Genomic DNA, 16,480 nt, shown 5'->3' on the forward strand with positions numbered 1-16,480 from the left:
GCATCCACCACTTGTTGAATCAAGGAAGATTTTGTTACCACCCTTACACATCAAGCTGGGTCTGATGAAGAACTTTGTCAAGGTCATTGACAAAACACAAACAGCTTTCAAGTACCTCCGTGGAAAATTTCCAAGGTTAAGTGAAGCTAAGATAAAGGAAGGTGTCTTTGTTGGTCCTCAGATTCGTGAACTTCTTCGCGATGATGCATTTGACCATGCACTGTGTGGCAAGGAAAAGACTGCATGGAAAGCCTTCCAGTTAGTGGCAATAAATTTTCTCGGAAACAACAAGGCAGACAACTACAGGTTGTTGGTGGAAAAGCCTTGGTTGCAACATATCACTAAAGAAACATTTTTTGCACTCTCATCTAGATTTTTTTCCACCGAACTGCGGAGCAGTGAGCGACGAGCATGGCGAGTGATTGCACCAGGACATTGCAACAATGGAGAAACGCTATCAGGACAAATGGAGCCCATCAATGCTTGCAGACTATTGCTGGACAGTGACAAGAGATGCTCCATTTAATGAATACAAGAGACAAGCCAAGAAGCGCCAAGTAGACACTGAATAGGACTAAACTATGTACATAATAGTTTTTTGCCTTTTGTTTCATAATAAATTTTATTTATATAACCCTTTTGCTGATTTTTTAAAGTGTTACATAAATAGGACAGGTGAAATTATCATGTAAAGCAACCATAAACACATGAAAAGACCTAGGTTTACAATTTATTATTAAAACTCTACTATCACACAATATACATAGACATAAAATGTAAAAACTTAAATATCTTAGAAACAGTAGCCAGTTGTTTTAATTGTCATATTTGAATGCAGCACATCAAAATACATAATAAATAGCACATTTTATCTCTGAAGCAGACGACTTCTCAAAAATTGTAGACCAGTGCTATTTTGCTTTGTAAATTATTCATTTAAGAAGACGGTTTCCTCCAAATGACTCAGTGTAGAATAAAGCAAGGCAGGTTTAACATTGTCTATTTTGGTATGAGGGCCTTGATTAAATCTGTCAGCTTCCTCATGCTTCAGCAGCAGAGGAATCATCCAGGAGGCTGACGGACCAGATGATGGTTGCTGTAAAACAGATTGTGAATTTATGGCTCTAGGTTCATCATATACAAGATTCAGAATTCCTTTTTTTGTGTTTCATATGATTGCAGACTAATTGGGTTATAATCCCTGAATTCCAAAAGGATCACAGCTCTCAAAAGGTTTGTTAGAATTTCTAAACGATTCAGATTTTAGTAGTAGAGTACTGTAAACCCCTCCAGGTTGATATGTTTTATATCATAACTGATTCAGATGAGTTTGCAATCCTTGACATTTGAAAAGGTTTGGCTGCAAACACATCTGGTTTGCCGTATGTTTGAATCTCACTGCAAACCCACAGGCAAAGTTTGAGTTAACATGGGTTCACTGGCTCACTGGGACCAGAAACTGGACTAGTGACCATGTTGGAAAATATGATTGTAAGTGTTTATTAGAAGACAACACAGAGGCTTTTTCTTTTGTGAGAGGAGGGAGCAAATTAACTAGAGATAATAAGTGACACACACACACACACTTGATACATGGGGAAGAGGAGACACCAGATTGGATGAGCATAATATAAATACAGTAATAAAGAGAAGGAGAAAGCAAGCATTGTGGGAGATTGTAGTAATAAGGGCAGTAGGCAGATTGAGTGATAACATGGGAGGCAGGTACTGTCTTCTGGTGATCAGATTAGAGTGTGGTCTATCTTTGGGGACCATTTTCCTACAGGAAATACCAATCAGATTGTCACTCACAATCAGTGCTGCAAAGAGGTGAACCATGGTCTGGAAGGAACATAGGAACTATAGTTATGTGGAAGGATAACTATATGAATATGTTACAAAGGTAGTGCGATTATAACAGTGATCTTGGGGTGACAGAGCAACACTGCAGCCGAGGGAAGAAGCATGTATGTGCACCTGCTGGGTAGCCAGAGCAGACAGCTGGAGCTGTAGAAATGTTGGACCTGGTTGGCACAGGGTGTAGTGGCATTAGCTGAACCAGGATTTCGAGTCAGAGAACTTCTCTTGCAAAGCTATACAAGTAATACATATAATTAGGCTAAATAATAATTTAGTTTTCCACTAACTGATGGAATGAAGGCTAGTAACATACTGGCCTAGACTACTGCCCAAGGCCGAGTTGAAATGTTTATTTTCTCTGACTTTTCTGTCTGGATAAGCGACATTAACTTAACCACAGCCTAAGAAACAAAGTGATATAGTTTCTGCCTTCCCTTCTCATTGCTCACAGTAGGCACCACTAGTCAGGGACACTGGGGAAGTGCTATGTAACTTGTCTCAGTTCAGAACTGAAATGCACAATAGTGTCAAAGTGTCTGTGAACTGGGATGGAGTAAAGAAACTCCTATTCTGCTTTGACAGAGCGTTCACAGACTCAAGCAAGTTTGTGTGAATCATTGCTAGTTTCTGAATGCAGGCTGGATTTGATCAAAAGTGTGTGTGTGTGTGTGTGTGTGTGTGTGTGTGTGTGAGAGAGAGTTAAGGTTCAAACTGAATGTGCTGCATATCTCTGCTTTTTAGTAGGCACTAGTTGGTGAGTTTAAGAAAGAAACCAGACAACTCTCATCAAGTGAGGGAGATTACAGTGAGAATGAGCCCTCCTACTTTTAGAATGGGATCTGGGCATGAATCACTGGAAATATTTAAGATATACAGTAGCTTTGTCCAGGGTAATTTGAGATTATAACTCTTGTGGTTGGGGGTTGATTTTTAGAGGTTATGAAGTGTCATATGCAGTCAGAGGGAATGGCAAATCTGTGAAATGAGACTTTATTCAAGTGTGTAAACTGCAGACTGTCAGCTCCTTGCACACTGTATGCTGACTTCATGTCTGCCAATTCAATTATTCAGGGAATCAGGGAAACATTTCACGAGATTATCCATATCAGTACAAATCAATTCCAGGTCACACTTACTATGTACATATTCGACATGAAAATCAGTTGATAGTAAAACATAAAAGAATCAGTTCCATCTTGATCTTAGTTCCATTTAGGGTGACCGGACAGCAAGTGTGAAAAATCGGGACAGGAGGTTGGGGGTAATAGGAGCCTATATAAGAAAAAGACCCCAAAATCGGGACTTTCCCTATAAAAATCGGGACATCTGGTCACCCTAGTTCCACTAACCTAGTTGAGAAGGAAGAAGTTGATGTTTCCCAAGGTGTTTTCTACTGAGGAGTTACAGTACTGCCTGGTAAATGAGCTAAAACTGTGTATAATGAAAAAACTGCTTGTTAAAGGAACATTATTTCTGCAAAATGCTAGAAGTAAGTTCTAGAAGGTACTTTAACTCAGGCTCGGAGGACTTGAATGGTTAGACTTTATAATGTGCAGCATCACATGGTATATGTTTGAATGAGGAGAGTAGTTTTATGTGATTTTCATTAAGATTTTTGGTTTAGCTGCTTGGTATTCACAGGCATGTGCTTAGTATTTTTCTGTGCCAGTCCTGTGGTATTATACATTGTTAGTATGAAAAATTAACATCACTTCAATATTGTATTTGCCCTTGGTTTGAACTGTTTTCATTTGTTTTATTATCACTACCTTTTAAACTTTTATATTTGCCTGTACACTAGCAAACCTGGAGCAATGGCAGTATCTTTTTTTTTATTTGTTAACAGTTTGTGGCATATCAACATTGCTGAAAGAGAGGGAGGTTGTTGTGAACTCTTTTATAGTAACTGGCTTTTAAATGCTTATCTGCTGTATACTAGCTTAGAGATACTTGCAGTGCTTCACTTTGTATTTACAGTGCTCGGCATATAAAAGTTAGAGTCATAGCGTTTAAGGCCAGATCACCTAACTTCACCTGCTGTATATCACAGGCCACTAACACCAACCCACACACTAAACTCAAACAAAATGAGACCAATGTATTACAGTTCACAGGAGACTAAACTATTATGTTTACAGGGAGGGAATAGGAGGGATCGAGGTGCACCAGTGCCCAAGGCCCCCACAATGGCAGGGTAATTATTAAATGAGATATGCCCAGATAATCCTCACGAGTGACCCATATGCTGCAGAGGAAGAGAACCCCTTCTCCTCCCCAAGATCACTGCCAATCTGACTAGGAGGAAAATTCTTTTCCAAACCCATATATGGTGATCAAGTTGCATTTGTTCCTTCCTAGTTATGCAATGGTTGACTGAATTTTTATATTGTCTTCCTGCTCCTCTCCTCCTTGCAATCAGAGACCACTATTACTTTGATGTTTGGATTCTATTCTCAACTGAAAGCTATGAGATAATCTATTTAAATTATAATTTAGCTGTCTTGAAAGACTGTGTATGTATATTTTCCCTCATGTTTTGTTTTGGGTGGGTAATACTTTCCTTTTCATGCAATCTGTACATTTCAAAAATTCCTCTTTGGTATTTTTACTGCATATAAATTGTACCCCTCATTTCTATAGCTCCTAATACCTGTGAATTCTCTAAACATAGTAAATAGTGTTCACTTTTTGTAATACTTAGCACTTTTCAAGACCTAGAAATTTTAAGTGCTCAGAGCTGCATGCCACATATAGGCGGGATGTGCCTCTTTTTCTGACCATGCACTCTCTCTAGGGGCAGATCGGCTTCTGCTTGCTACATCTTGAATCAGACGGTCTGACTACCAGTGAACATCAACAAAATCTGGGGGCGGTAATAGGCTACCCTATTGCTGCCTCCTTAAATGGTGCACCTGGAAAAAGGCCTTTAATTCTTTTTAACACAGGGATGTGGCAATAATTCACTTGGGCTATTATGCTGTAGAAAAGAAGTACTTTCTTGTGCTGCATTGGATGGCTGAATAACTGAATTCAAAGAACAAGCTCAGCAAATTCAGTTTGGCTCAAAATGAAGTCTGGCCCAAGTACATTCTGCACTTTATTACACCAAAATAACTGGTTTGGTGGATAGGGGGAATGTAGTGGACATAATATATCTGGACTTCAGAAGGCTTTTTACACAGTCCCACATGATATTCTGATAAGTAATCTGGAGAAATGCGGGCTTGGTGGAATTACCATTTGGTGGATACATAATTGGTTAAACAACTGCAAACAAAGAGTAACTATTAATGGAATTATGTCAGATTGGAGGGAGGTCTCAAGTGGGGTTCCACAGGGATCTGTTCTTGGTACGGAGTTGATTAATATCTTTATTAATGACCTGGATGTAGGGATAGAGAGCAAACTGATCAAACTGGCAGATGACACAAAGCTAGGGGGATTGCCAACATACTGGATGATAGAGGCAAGATTCCTGATAAATTGAAGAATTGGGCTATAGACAACAAAATGAAATTACACAAAGACAAATGTAAGGTGCTACACTTAGGGAAGAAAAACCAAATACAAAAATACAGAATGGGGGATAACTGGCTTGGCAGCAGCACTGCTGAGAACGATCTGGGAGTTGTGGTGGATCACAACTTCAAAATGAGTCAGCAATGTGATGCTGTTGAAAAAAAAGCAAATGCTATTTTAGGTTGCATTAACAGAAGCATAGCGTACAAGTCACCGGAGGTGATAGTACTGTTCTTCTCAGCACTGGCTAGGCCTCAGTACTGTGTCCAGCTTTGGTCACCACCATATAGAAAGGATGTAGAGAGACTGGAAAGGATCCATATGAGCAAAGGCTGAAGGAACTGGGTTTGTTTAGTTTGGAAAAGAAGAGACTGAGGGGGGACATGATAGCAGTCTTCCAATACTTTAAAGGCTGCCATAAAAAGATGGAGAAAATTTGTTCTCTCACAGAAGGCAGGACAAGAGGCAATGGGTTCAAACTACAGTGTAGTAGATTTAATCTAAATCTCAAGAAAATCTTCCTCACTGTAAGAACAGTTTACCCAGTTGTGAAAAGGAACTTAGGTGGTAACCATTTCTCTCCACAACTCTACATTCCCTCTTCTAAATAGGGCACAGAGAACCCCAATAGTAGCTTACTTTTATCCCTCAATCCCCATACCTGAGAAAGGAATGAATAAGTCCAGCAAAGACAGTAGGAGGCCAATGGTATCTCCTTCCTCTACCTAACAACTATATCATGAGACAAGGGCAGGAAAATCCCCTGGCTTCCCATTCCTCCAACCTGAACCCCGGGTTGGGAAACCCAGCAGCTCATTTCTCTTCTTCCGATCTCCTGTTGGACAGAAGTTGGGAAAATTTAGGGGCTAGGTGCTCCAGGGTTCTGCCAGTTATAAGTACGACTTTTTGGGAAGAGGGTGGGTCCCTTTACAGCCCCCCTCACCCTGCCATCTCTCTCTTCCACTGCACCTAATCACAGGAGGTAAATATACTGATAAGCTGGATGTTTCTACTAAAATGGGCAGCAGTGAAATAGTTAACATTAGCTTTTAAATTGTAATCACCGAGTTTCAGCACTAACACCAGGTGAGATTAACGGAAAAGTTTATACCTCTCATATTGTGTTTTTAGGGACTCAGTAGGCAGCAGCAGTGGCTCATATTTGAAGCTCATATTTGACTAGAAGAGCCATGAACTTAGGCCAAAAATTTGAAATGTCTGAAGTTAGGCAGTTAAATCCCCTACCTGGGGACCTAAGCAAGTGGCTGGATTTTTAGAGCGGTAGGTCAGAACACTTAGGCCTGCACCTTGGAAGTCAATGGGAGCTTTGCCATGGACTTCAAAGAAGGTAGGATCAAGCCCTTATTTAGATGCCTCACTATGGATTTGGTTGTCTATTTTTAGGCACTCAAATATGCATATTTTGGCCTTTAAGGTTTTTTTAAGAGACTGCAGAAACTAATGTGGGCTGTTCAGAATGGCCATTCTTTCCCTCTCCCCAGATCTATTGCTGGAAGTGCTGTAAGAAACACGATTTGGACTTGATTACATGAGAATTCTCACTGTGGTCTGACAGCCAGGAGACCCAAAGGGACAGGGATTTCCTCTTTTTTCCATTTTTGTACAGGCTTTATGCTGTGCAACATTCTCCCAAATGGCTGCACTTATGTGAAAGCATCCAAGTAGCAGTTGATGCAGGCAAAATCAGAAATATATATGATGGGATCAAGAAAGTCTTGGGTCCAACTTCAAAGAAGACAGTCCCATTGAAATCAACAACAGGGGAAACGATCAACGACCATATCAAGCAGATGGATTGCTGGGTAGAACTCTACTCTGAGCTTTACTCTCATGAAATATTGCTACAGACGCAGTCATCAACACCATCATAAGCCTGCCTGTTATGAACCAACTCAATAATGAACCGAATGTTGAGAAGCTTAGCCTTGCCATAGATGGCCTCCCCAATAGAAAGGACCCTGGAAAAGACTGCATACTGTCCAAGGTCATAAAATGTGTAAAACCTATTCTACCGCAACTTCTTCATGAGTTGCTCTGCTTGTGCTGGAAAGAAGTACCACAAGAAATGAGAGACACCAACATCATCACTCTCTATAAAAACAAGGGTGACAAACAACTGTAACAACTATCATGGCATTTCTGTTCTTAGTATTATGGGAAAAGCCTTTGCCCAAGTTGTCCTGAACAGACTTCAGACTCTTGCAGACAGAATCTATCTAATCACAGTGCGGCTTCAGAACTGAAAGGTCTACTATCAATCTTCTCGCCGAGACAACTACAAGAGAAATGCAGAGAACAAAAAAAGCCCCTCTACATAGCCTTCGTCGGTCTCACAAAGGCTTTTGACTTTCTCCGAAGAAGTGAACTATTCGCGCTTCTAGAAAAGATTGGATGTCCCCCCAAGCTCTTAAGCATGATTCGATCCTTCCATGAAAACATGTACGGCACAGTCCAATACGACGGCTCAGTGTCTGAGACTTTCCAGATTCATAGCGGAGTTAAGTTAGGTTGTGTACTTTCCCCCACTCTATTTGGGATCTTCTTCTCCCTGCTACTGAAACAAGCTTTTGGTTCCTCATCTGAAGGAATCTACTTGCACACAAGATCTGATGGAAAGCTGTTCAATCTTGCAAGACTCAGATCTAAAATCAAGACTCGGGAGGCCCTTATCCAATACCACCTCTTTGCTGACGATGCAGCAGTGACAACCCACACAGAAACCCATTTCCAAAACATTATGGACATTTTTTTCCAAAGCCTGACAAGACTTCAGGCTTACTATAAGTCTAAAAAAAGATGAACATAATGTGCCAAGGAATTGAGGAAGCACCCTCTATCAAGATCAACAACTGTGAGCTAGAAGTGGTGAACGAGTTCATATACCTGGGGTCCACTATCGCAGTCAACTTTCATTGAAATAGAACTCAGTATCTGCATTGGAAAAGCCACCACAACAATGTCTAGACTGAACAAGAGGGTATGGCAAAACAACAAACTGACAGAACACACAAATATCTGTGTGTATCATGGGTGTGTTATCAGCACACTTTTGTATGGGAGCGAGACATGGACCTTATACTCTCATCAGGAAAAGAGGCTCAAAAGCTTTGATGTGTTGCCTTCATTTAATCTTTGGAATCTCCTGAAGGGACAGAGTCACCAACACTGAGGTGCTCAAACAGGCCAGCATACCCAGCATGCAAACACTGCTCAAACAGAGACACCTCCGCTGGCTTAAGCATGTGTGCCAAATTAATGATGGACATCCCGAAGGACATTGTCTACGGCAAATTGTTATCTGGAAAAAGACCCAAAGGACATAAAAAATTGCATTTCAAGGATGTATGCAAGTGAGACCTCAAAGAAATGGACATGGATATGGACAAATGGGAAGATCACACTCATGACTGCAGACTTTGGAAACAAGAGCTTAACAAAGGTCTCCGGAGTTCAGAGAGGAAGCTGTCCAGCTTAGCAGAGGAGAAAAGAGCTCGCAGAAGGCAGGGCCCAAAGGGTCGAAACATCACCTTTAAATGTGACAGATGCAGCAGAAATTGTCTCTCTCGAGTGGGTCTCTTCAGCCATGTTTGTAGCTGCCATAAAACCAACTGAGTAAATTCTTTACCTCTTGGGGACACGTATCCATGGTCTCTCAAGCCTGACGGATGCCTACTATTTATGCTGTGCAAGCCTTGTGTTTTGTCATCTGGGGTAAAAAGACCCAAAAGAGACACTTAAATAATGGATTTTGCTCAAATTATCTCATTGTGCAGGTACATAGAGCCAGCTAATCTGTGACATGGAAATAGAACTCGTTTTTTTTCCAGGCTATTTGCTTACATCATTGGGAAGGGGAAATGAGACTACAATATAGGTTTTAAACACAGTGTGAAGGATGTGGGTTGAAATTCTATAGTTGCATTGATTTGTTGCTGCAGTGGATGAAGTGCTGTGGTTTGTTATTTTGTAGGATTGTGAAATATTTGTCTAGTGCTCTAGATGTTACTTTGAAACAATTTATATATTTTTTCTTTCTATGTTTAGTCCAGATTCTGCCCCTATTACTCACATCAAGCAGTGCCATACTTCCTGAGTAATGCCATTGATTGCAATGGTACTCAACAGGAGTAAGAATGGCACAATGTAGCCCTTAGTATTTAGCACATATATAAGTATACAATCCATCCATGGCTCATTGTATTATAACAAAAAGAACTGTACCCAGTATTCTTAGACTCTGTATAAGGCTATGTCTACACTTATCACAGCATGTACAATACATACACTGCATGCCCTCCAGCAGGAGTATATATAGCAATATATACAGTGAGGCACTGCTTATGCCAGTAGAGTAATGGGACAACAGACCCTTAGGGTCCTGCACAGTCCTCTGCATGCAGAAAAAGGCTCTGGCAAGAGGGAGGCAGCAAAGCATTGATAACTATTCTTTGAGTAGGGTCTTTCAAACTTTGATAATCTGCCCCTCTTTGCAGCAGTCAGTAAGAAAAATCTGTCTTTTTTCCTCTCTTCTCAATTTCTATCATATTATCTCCTTTTCTTTTAAATATTAATATTCAGAGCATATTATACACATGAATTTACTGCAGTTATGTATCCATACTACTGAACTACTACACTATCCCTTATAATGGGTTAGAGCCTGATCCGTAGACTGTGATCAATTTTTTTTGAATTACCAAAATCATAACTCAAACTCTGCTGTGTTGTCACAGTGCAGGACTCACCACTGCGGCGCCTCCTGCTGGTCATCTCAGGGAATTAGCATTTCTAGCCTCCAGAGCGCCCTCTGCAGGCCGGTGTCCCGCTGCCACTGGCCCCCCATGTCCCTCCCAGGACCTGGTGCCCCTTGTCCTTGGGGTGCTGCAATACCCTGGCAATACCCCCACAGTCTCAGGGTCTCCACACCCAGGGGAACCCCCAACCCTCTTTCCCCACCTTGCCTCAGTCGTGGGCTACTGTCAGTCACCATCTAGCCCCCGCTTGCTAGGGCAGACTGCAGTGTAAAAGCCACTCATCATAGGCAAGGAGGGGGCTTGGACCTGCTGCCTCTGCCTACTGATGGGCTGCCCCCTGCAACCCCAGTACCTAATTGGCCTCCAATAGGCCACAGCCCAGGGGGTTTCCAGACCGGAGCTCCCCAGCTCCCTTGGCCTTCCCCCAACCCTGCTCCACTCCAAGTACCTTCTCTCAGCTCCCTGCAGCCAGGTCCCTCCCTCTCAAAGCTAGAGAGGATCTGTCTCTGGCTTCTGGCCCCACCCTTCTTATAAGGGCCAGCTGGGCCCTCATTAAGCCAGCCTCGGCCTGATTGGGGCGTGGCCCCCAGCTGAGGCTGCTTTCCCCAATCAGCCCTGCTTTTCCTTCCCTGCCACAGCCCTCTCCCTGGGCTGTTTTAAGGCAGGAGTGGGTGACCACCCCGCTACATGTGTTTATTTTTGTTTTCATTGAGATCCGTGGTAGATTATCCTGATATATATCACTATTACTATCTTTATTAGAAGCCATTCCGTAAACTCTACTAAGTAGGACAATTAAATCTGTACAGTAGATTCCAAAGTTTTTTTAACAATAAATTGGAAAGGTAGTTTGTGAATACAAGTGGCTAATAATTTGATGACACCAGAATAATTTAGGAGTATTTCTACTAATGTGAATGATTTACTTTAGATTTATTTTCATAAAATCATAAGGTTAGAAGGGACCGCAAGAGTTATCTAGTCTAACCCCCTGCCAAGCTGCAGGATTTGTTGTGTCTAAACTATCTAAACTATCCAAGACAGATAGCTATCCAGCCTCCTTTTGTGAACTTCCAGCAAAGGAGCTTCCACGACGCCCCTAGGCAGTCTGTTACATTGTGTGGGCTCTGATGGTGGCAGCATACTTTCCTGTCCTATCTCTTTTCTCCACTTCCTATGTGGACACCCAACTGAAGTGAGAATTAGGGATGGCTGAACCTTGTGGAGTTTGAGATTTGGCAAACTGCTTGAAGTACTCTTTAGGGTTAACAGAGTTCACAAAACTTGCTCTAGTACGGAGGTGGGCAAACTACGGCCCGCTGGCCACATCTGGCCCGCTGGACCGTCCTGCCCGGCCCCTGAGCTCCCGGCAAGGGAGGCTAGCCCCTAGCCCCGCCCCCCCTGCAGCTATGCTGCCGCGCAGGCAGCACTCTGGGAGGTGGGGTTGCGCGCTCCTGCCGAGCAGCATGTCAGTGTGTCTGGCTCCAGTCGGGTGGCACGGCTGCCAGACATGCTGCTCTGAGTGGCACGATAAGGAGGCAGGGAGCGGGGGGTTGGATAAGGGGTGGGAGGTGCCGGGGGGCAGTCAGGGGACAGGGAGCAGGGGGCAGTTGGATGGGGCGGAGGTTCTTGGGGGCGGATGAGGGGGGGAGTTGGATAAGCGTGGGAGTCCCAGGGGGGCCTGTCGGGGTGTGTGTGTGGATGGGGTCAGGGAACGGGGAACGGGGGGGTTGGATAGGGGGTGGGGTCCTGAGGGCAATTAGGGGTGTGGGGTCCCAGGAGGGACGGTTAGGGGGCAAGGAGTAGGGGTGGGTTGGACGGGTCGGGGGTTCTGAGGGGGGCAGTCAGGAGGCGGGAAGTGGGAGGGGTTGGATAGGAGGCGGGGGCCAGGCTGTTTGGGGAGGCACAGCCTTCCCTACCCAGCCCTCCATACAGTTTTGCAATCCCAGTGTGGGCCTCGGGCCAAAAAGTTTCCCTATCCCTGGCCTAGTATATGAACCTTTTATTTCTGTAATTTAAATCCTTTAAAAAATAAAAGGAATGCTTTGCAAATATTCATGTCATGCTTGTGCAGAGGCCATGCTAATTGTATCTGCATTGTTCCAGCACCTTTTATGGTGCCAGTCAAGCAGGGTTATTTCCTAAGGGTGATTCAGTTTAAAAAAGTTATTCTAACTGAAAGAGAGCCTGTGCAATGTATGAAAGCAAGCTAGAATCCCTCCCTCCACTCCCACATAAAGATACAATATGACAAATGGGTACTCACTGTTGTAGATTGTTCATTTTGTAATTAGAATTTTTTCACTCCCAACCCCCAGACTTTCATGGGAGTTCAACTTTACTCTTGTGTTTTCAGTCTGCCCACTCTCTGCTCCAATTTCCACTTCGTTTTCATATTGGCTATGTCCTCTCTCACGCTCTCTTCTTCCCTTTTTGACAGTATCTCCTAAGTACGAAGTGAACCAAATATTGTTCAAGGTTAAACCAAACCCTTGAACTCACAATGTTTAAATAGGTTTGTAATTAGCCCACCCACCCCTACTGAGAAAAGGACAGCTTTGGAAATTGCCTGGATTTTCAGGGGGATTTAGTAGTCTGCTTACAGGCCTCTTAAATGCCCCTCAGCTCAGCTGAGCATAAGGCATTCCAAAGACACCACACACTGAGACCAGTGAGGATTTTGAATGAGGCTACCTCAGCCTACACACAAAAGCCTAAAGGAATAAGGAAAAAAGTTATTTTTTTAGAAAAATAGTTTAAGAAGATAAAAGTGAGATAGTTTTAAAGTTTTTTCATCTAAAATGGAAAATAGCATCTTAAAACTTTGTAAAAGTGATAGGGGCCTTTCAAAAATCAACTGGGCAAAACTTTGCTTGTTTGGTTCCAAATGGTATGATTTTTCTGTTAGTATTCAGATTGGGATGCAAATAAAAATGTGCATGTTAAAATGTATGCCTGCCAGACACTGCACCTCACACTATCGGTCCACTAAAACACAGTGTTTGTGAACAAGGAATTTCACAAATTCCCTTTTCCCTGATGACGTTTGAAATGGTCTCAGTGTTTGTCCAACTCAGGAAGAGACCTGCTCCCCAAACCGTCACCCTCTTAGATCCTCAGATGCAAGGTGTCTGTTAAGCATCAAGTTTTATTGCCGTGTTTGTATTATGAAAATAAGAACATATGAATGACCATACTGGGTCAGAACAATGGTCCATCTAACCCAGTTTCTTGTCGTCTGACTGTGGCCAGTTTCAGATGCTACAGAGGGAATGAACAGAACAGAACTATCCAATGATCCATCCTCAGACGTCCATTCCCAGCTTCTGGCAGTTGGAGGTTTAGAGACACCTGGAACATGGGGCTGTGTCCCTGACCACTCAGCTACTAGCCATTGATAGAACTATGCTCCATGAATTTACCTAATTCTTTTTTTGAATCAAGTTGTACTTTTGACCTTCACAATATCCCCTGGCAACAAGTTCCTGCCCTTAGTTGTCTCTCTTTTCTAAGATGAATAGTCCCGGTCTTTTTAATCTCTCCTGGCATGGTAGCTGCTCCATACCCCGAAACATTTTTGTTGCCCTTCTCTGTACCTTTTCCAATTCTAATATATCTTTTTTGGGATGGGACTACCAGAACTGCATGCAGTATTCAAGGTGTGGGTTCAACATGGATTTATATAGAGGCACTTAGATATTTTCTGTCTTATTATCTATCCTTTTCTAATGGTTCCGAACATTCTGTTAGCATTTTTGACTGCTGCTGCACATTGAGTGGATGTTTTCAGAGAAATATCAACAGTGACTCCAAGCTCTCATTAATACTATTAAAGAGTAATTAGCCCAGTCACATTCTTCCTGACTACAAGGGCAGACCTCCACTGTAGCTTTCCTGGCCAGAAAGAGAGTGCAAACCAAGTTCTTTAACTGGGATCTAAGTGAATAGCCCACTTTTCAGTGCTGCTAGTTGAAAATAGCAGTGTATGTGTGTTAGAATAAAGGGATAAAAATAGAGATAATAGTTGTTTTTGAGGCAACATGACATTGCTTTTTCTTCCAGTTTGGGCATGGTCCAAACTGCAAATGGGCTGTTCCTCTTTCACTTCCAGTCAATACCCTGTTAAAAGACCAAAGTCACAGAAATAAGAGATGGAGAACTTATACATCAAATAAAACTATATCAGAGTGTGACTTAGGTTTGGACTGTCCAAATCTGTGTTCTGTTTAGATATGGGCTTGAGCTGTAAAATTCAGCTCCAGATCCAAACCCAAACTTTCCCAAAGTCCAATGGGGAGTGGGATCCGGGGTTCTGATTTGGGCCTATCTCTAGTTTTATTGTCCAGCCAGACCTTCTTGCCGACATAAGATCTCTCCATTTGTTTCCACTGAAGTCACAGCTCAGACCTCATAAATGAAATGAAATGGATGTAAATGAATGAGAAATCATTAAGTTTTGCTTCAACTACTAGCCGTGCTTCAAGCCACTCTGTGCCTGAGTCATCTAAGCTGGCCTTGCATCCAAAAAGAGTGTATTTAAGAGCTAATAACTCATCTGTTACAGTGGCCACTTATTGTCTCCCTCAGCTTCTCCATTATTGGTCTGGTGACATCTGTAATGCTGAAAGTGAATGCCTAATAGTATTAATATACACATTCAATGCTCTATTGTGCCTGATATTGGGGTATACAGGACAACATTAGGGGTTTTCACTTGGTTTTTGGCCTTTGCCTTGGATGTATAATGAGACATGAGGCTGAAGGCATAGATCCAAAATCTGTGCTCATTTACATAGGTAAAACTCCAGAGTTCCTCTGTTACCTGTAACTGAAGATATTCCATTGCAGTCCTTACAGTTATATTGGATTTACACTCACAGTCATATAACTGGGAGTATAGTTTGGCCCTTATTATTTAAATAGTAGCAGCAGCAGCAGTTAATAGTTCATTGTGTCACACTGTGAATTCCCAAAATGTAGCCTGAACTATAAATCTGAAGAGTTTCTGGAAAATAAAATGGCTGTTTGAACATCAAGCACACACTGTCCCTTCCTCTTCCTTCACTGAATTAGCTTTTAAAAGGCCAAGAGCTACTGCAGAGATAACAAGGACTAAAGAATTTACAGCAGGTGGTACCAACTGTGCAAGTATAACTCCAAGCCAAAATAATATGACACCCAGCTGTGTAGAAGCCTGGGGGATCTGAGAGTGAATAGTTAGGCGGAAGTGAGAGTAGAGGATCTGGTCGAGCCCCCAGCCTTCCAGAAGTGTGTTACTATTCTCTCTTACTCTGTGAGATAACGCGGGGGAAATGCCATGTTAAAATTAAAATAACCTCCTGGCTAGGCAGCAAGCAGATACAGTCAAGAATACTTGTGGACCAGTTAGAAAATCTCCATCCCTATACACAGAGAAATTGCAGAACAAAGCGATGAAACGTGTCAAACAGTGGTGCTCCCAGTATAGTTTGAGAAGTAGAAGTTAATAAACATTATAAAATCATGCCATTCCATACACGATGCTAAAAAACAGCCATAAATCAGTAGCAAATATGTTATAGGGAGCCAGTAAACTCCTCCTGCGTTTGAATCTGCCTCTGCCACTGATTAGCTATGTGGATTTAAGTAAGTCACAGTTGTATCGTCCAGTGGACAGAAATAGCTGTGAGGAGGTTTCTGCTCTATATTTGGCTCTGCCACGGAATCACAATATAGTCTTGCACATATCACTTAACTGCTCTGTTCTTTGGTTTTCTCATCTGTAAAGTGAGTCTAATGGCACTTTTACTGTATCCACCTCTACAAAGCACTTTCAGGTCTATAGGGGGAAAGTGCTAAGTGTTAACAGTAAGAAGAAACAATGGTATTTTTATATTATTAAAACCTCTCTGTGTTTCAGTTTTTCCCTTCTGTAAATTGGGGATTGTAATACTTATCCTAATACTTATCCACCTAGGGTGTACGAAGATAATTCTCATCTTTTGTGGAATTGTAGAAAATTCACATTTTTAAACCCCAGGAAATAGCTGCTTTATGTGAAAAGTGTGAAATTCACACACATTTTATGTGGATTTTACTGGCAATTGCTGTCAATTTTGCGAAAATAGTGGGAATTAACACACAGTACCGTACTGGCCTAAGTTAGGTACATTTTCACAAGCATTTACCTTTCTGCATGATTAAAATATTGTTAGTCTCACCATTTGACATTGACTCCAATGGGATTACTTGAGAAGGAAGGGCAGGTGAATCAGTGGGATCAAGGGAAATGAATAGACTCTTCCAGATATAGTAGCTGGTTGCATGACAGCCAAAGACTTTACTTT

The 16,480-nt window shown here is 42.2% G+C and overlaps 2 protein-coding genes and 1 pseudogene across 6 annotated transcripts in view; 1 reads left to right on the forward strand and 2 right to left on the reverse strand.

Annotated features, from left to right (window-relative positions):
* Positions 1-12,559, reverse strand: part of MME (membrane metalloendopeptidase) — a 94,340-nt gene extending 81,781 nt beyond the window's left edge. Inside the window, exon 1 of the mRNA XM_065557866.1 lies at positions 12,421-12,559. Coding sequence (XP_065413938.1) covers positions 12,421-12,437 — 17 coding nt within the window. The 5' untranslated portion in view covers positions 12,438-12,559. The remainder of the gene's footprint in view (positions 1-12,420) is intronic.
* Positions 1-16,480, forward strand: part of LOC112059097 (uncharacterized) — a 160,058-nt gene that overhangs the window by 82,062 nt on the left and 61,516 nt on the right. The gene's annotated exons all lie outside the window — the stretch shown is intronic.
* On the reverse strand, positions 12,184-12,275 carry LOC112059099 (U6 spliceosomal RNA; annotated as a pseudogene).

The sequence above is a fragment of the Chrysemys picta genome, chromosome 9 (genome assembly GCF_011386835.1).
Source record: "Chrysemys picta bellii isolate R12L10 chromosome 9, ASM1138683v2, whole genome shotgun sequence".
In the NCBI taxonomy this organism is placed as follows: domain Eukaryota; kingdom Metazoa; phylum Chordata; order Testudines; family Emydidae; genus Chrysemys; species Chrysemys picta.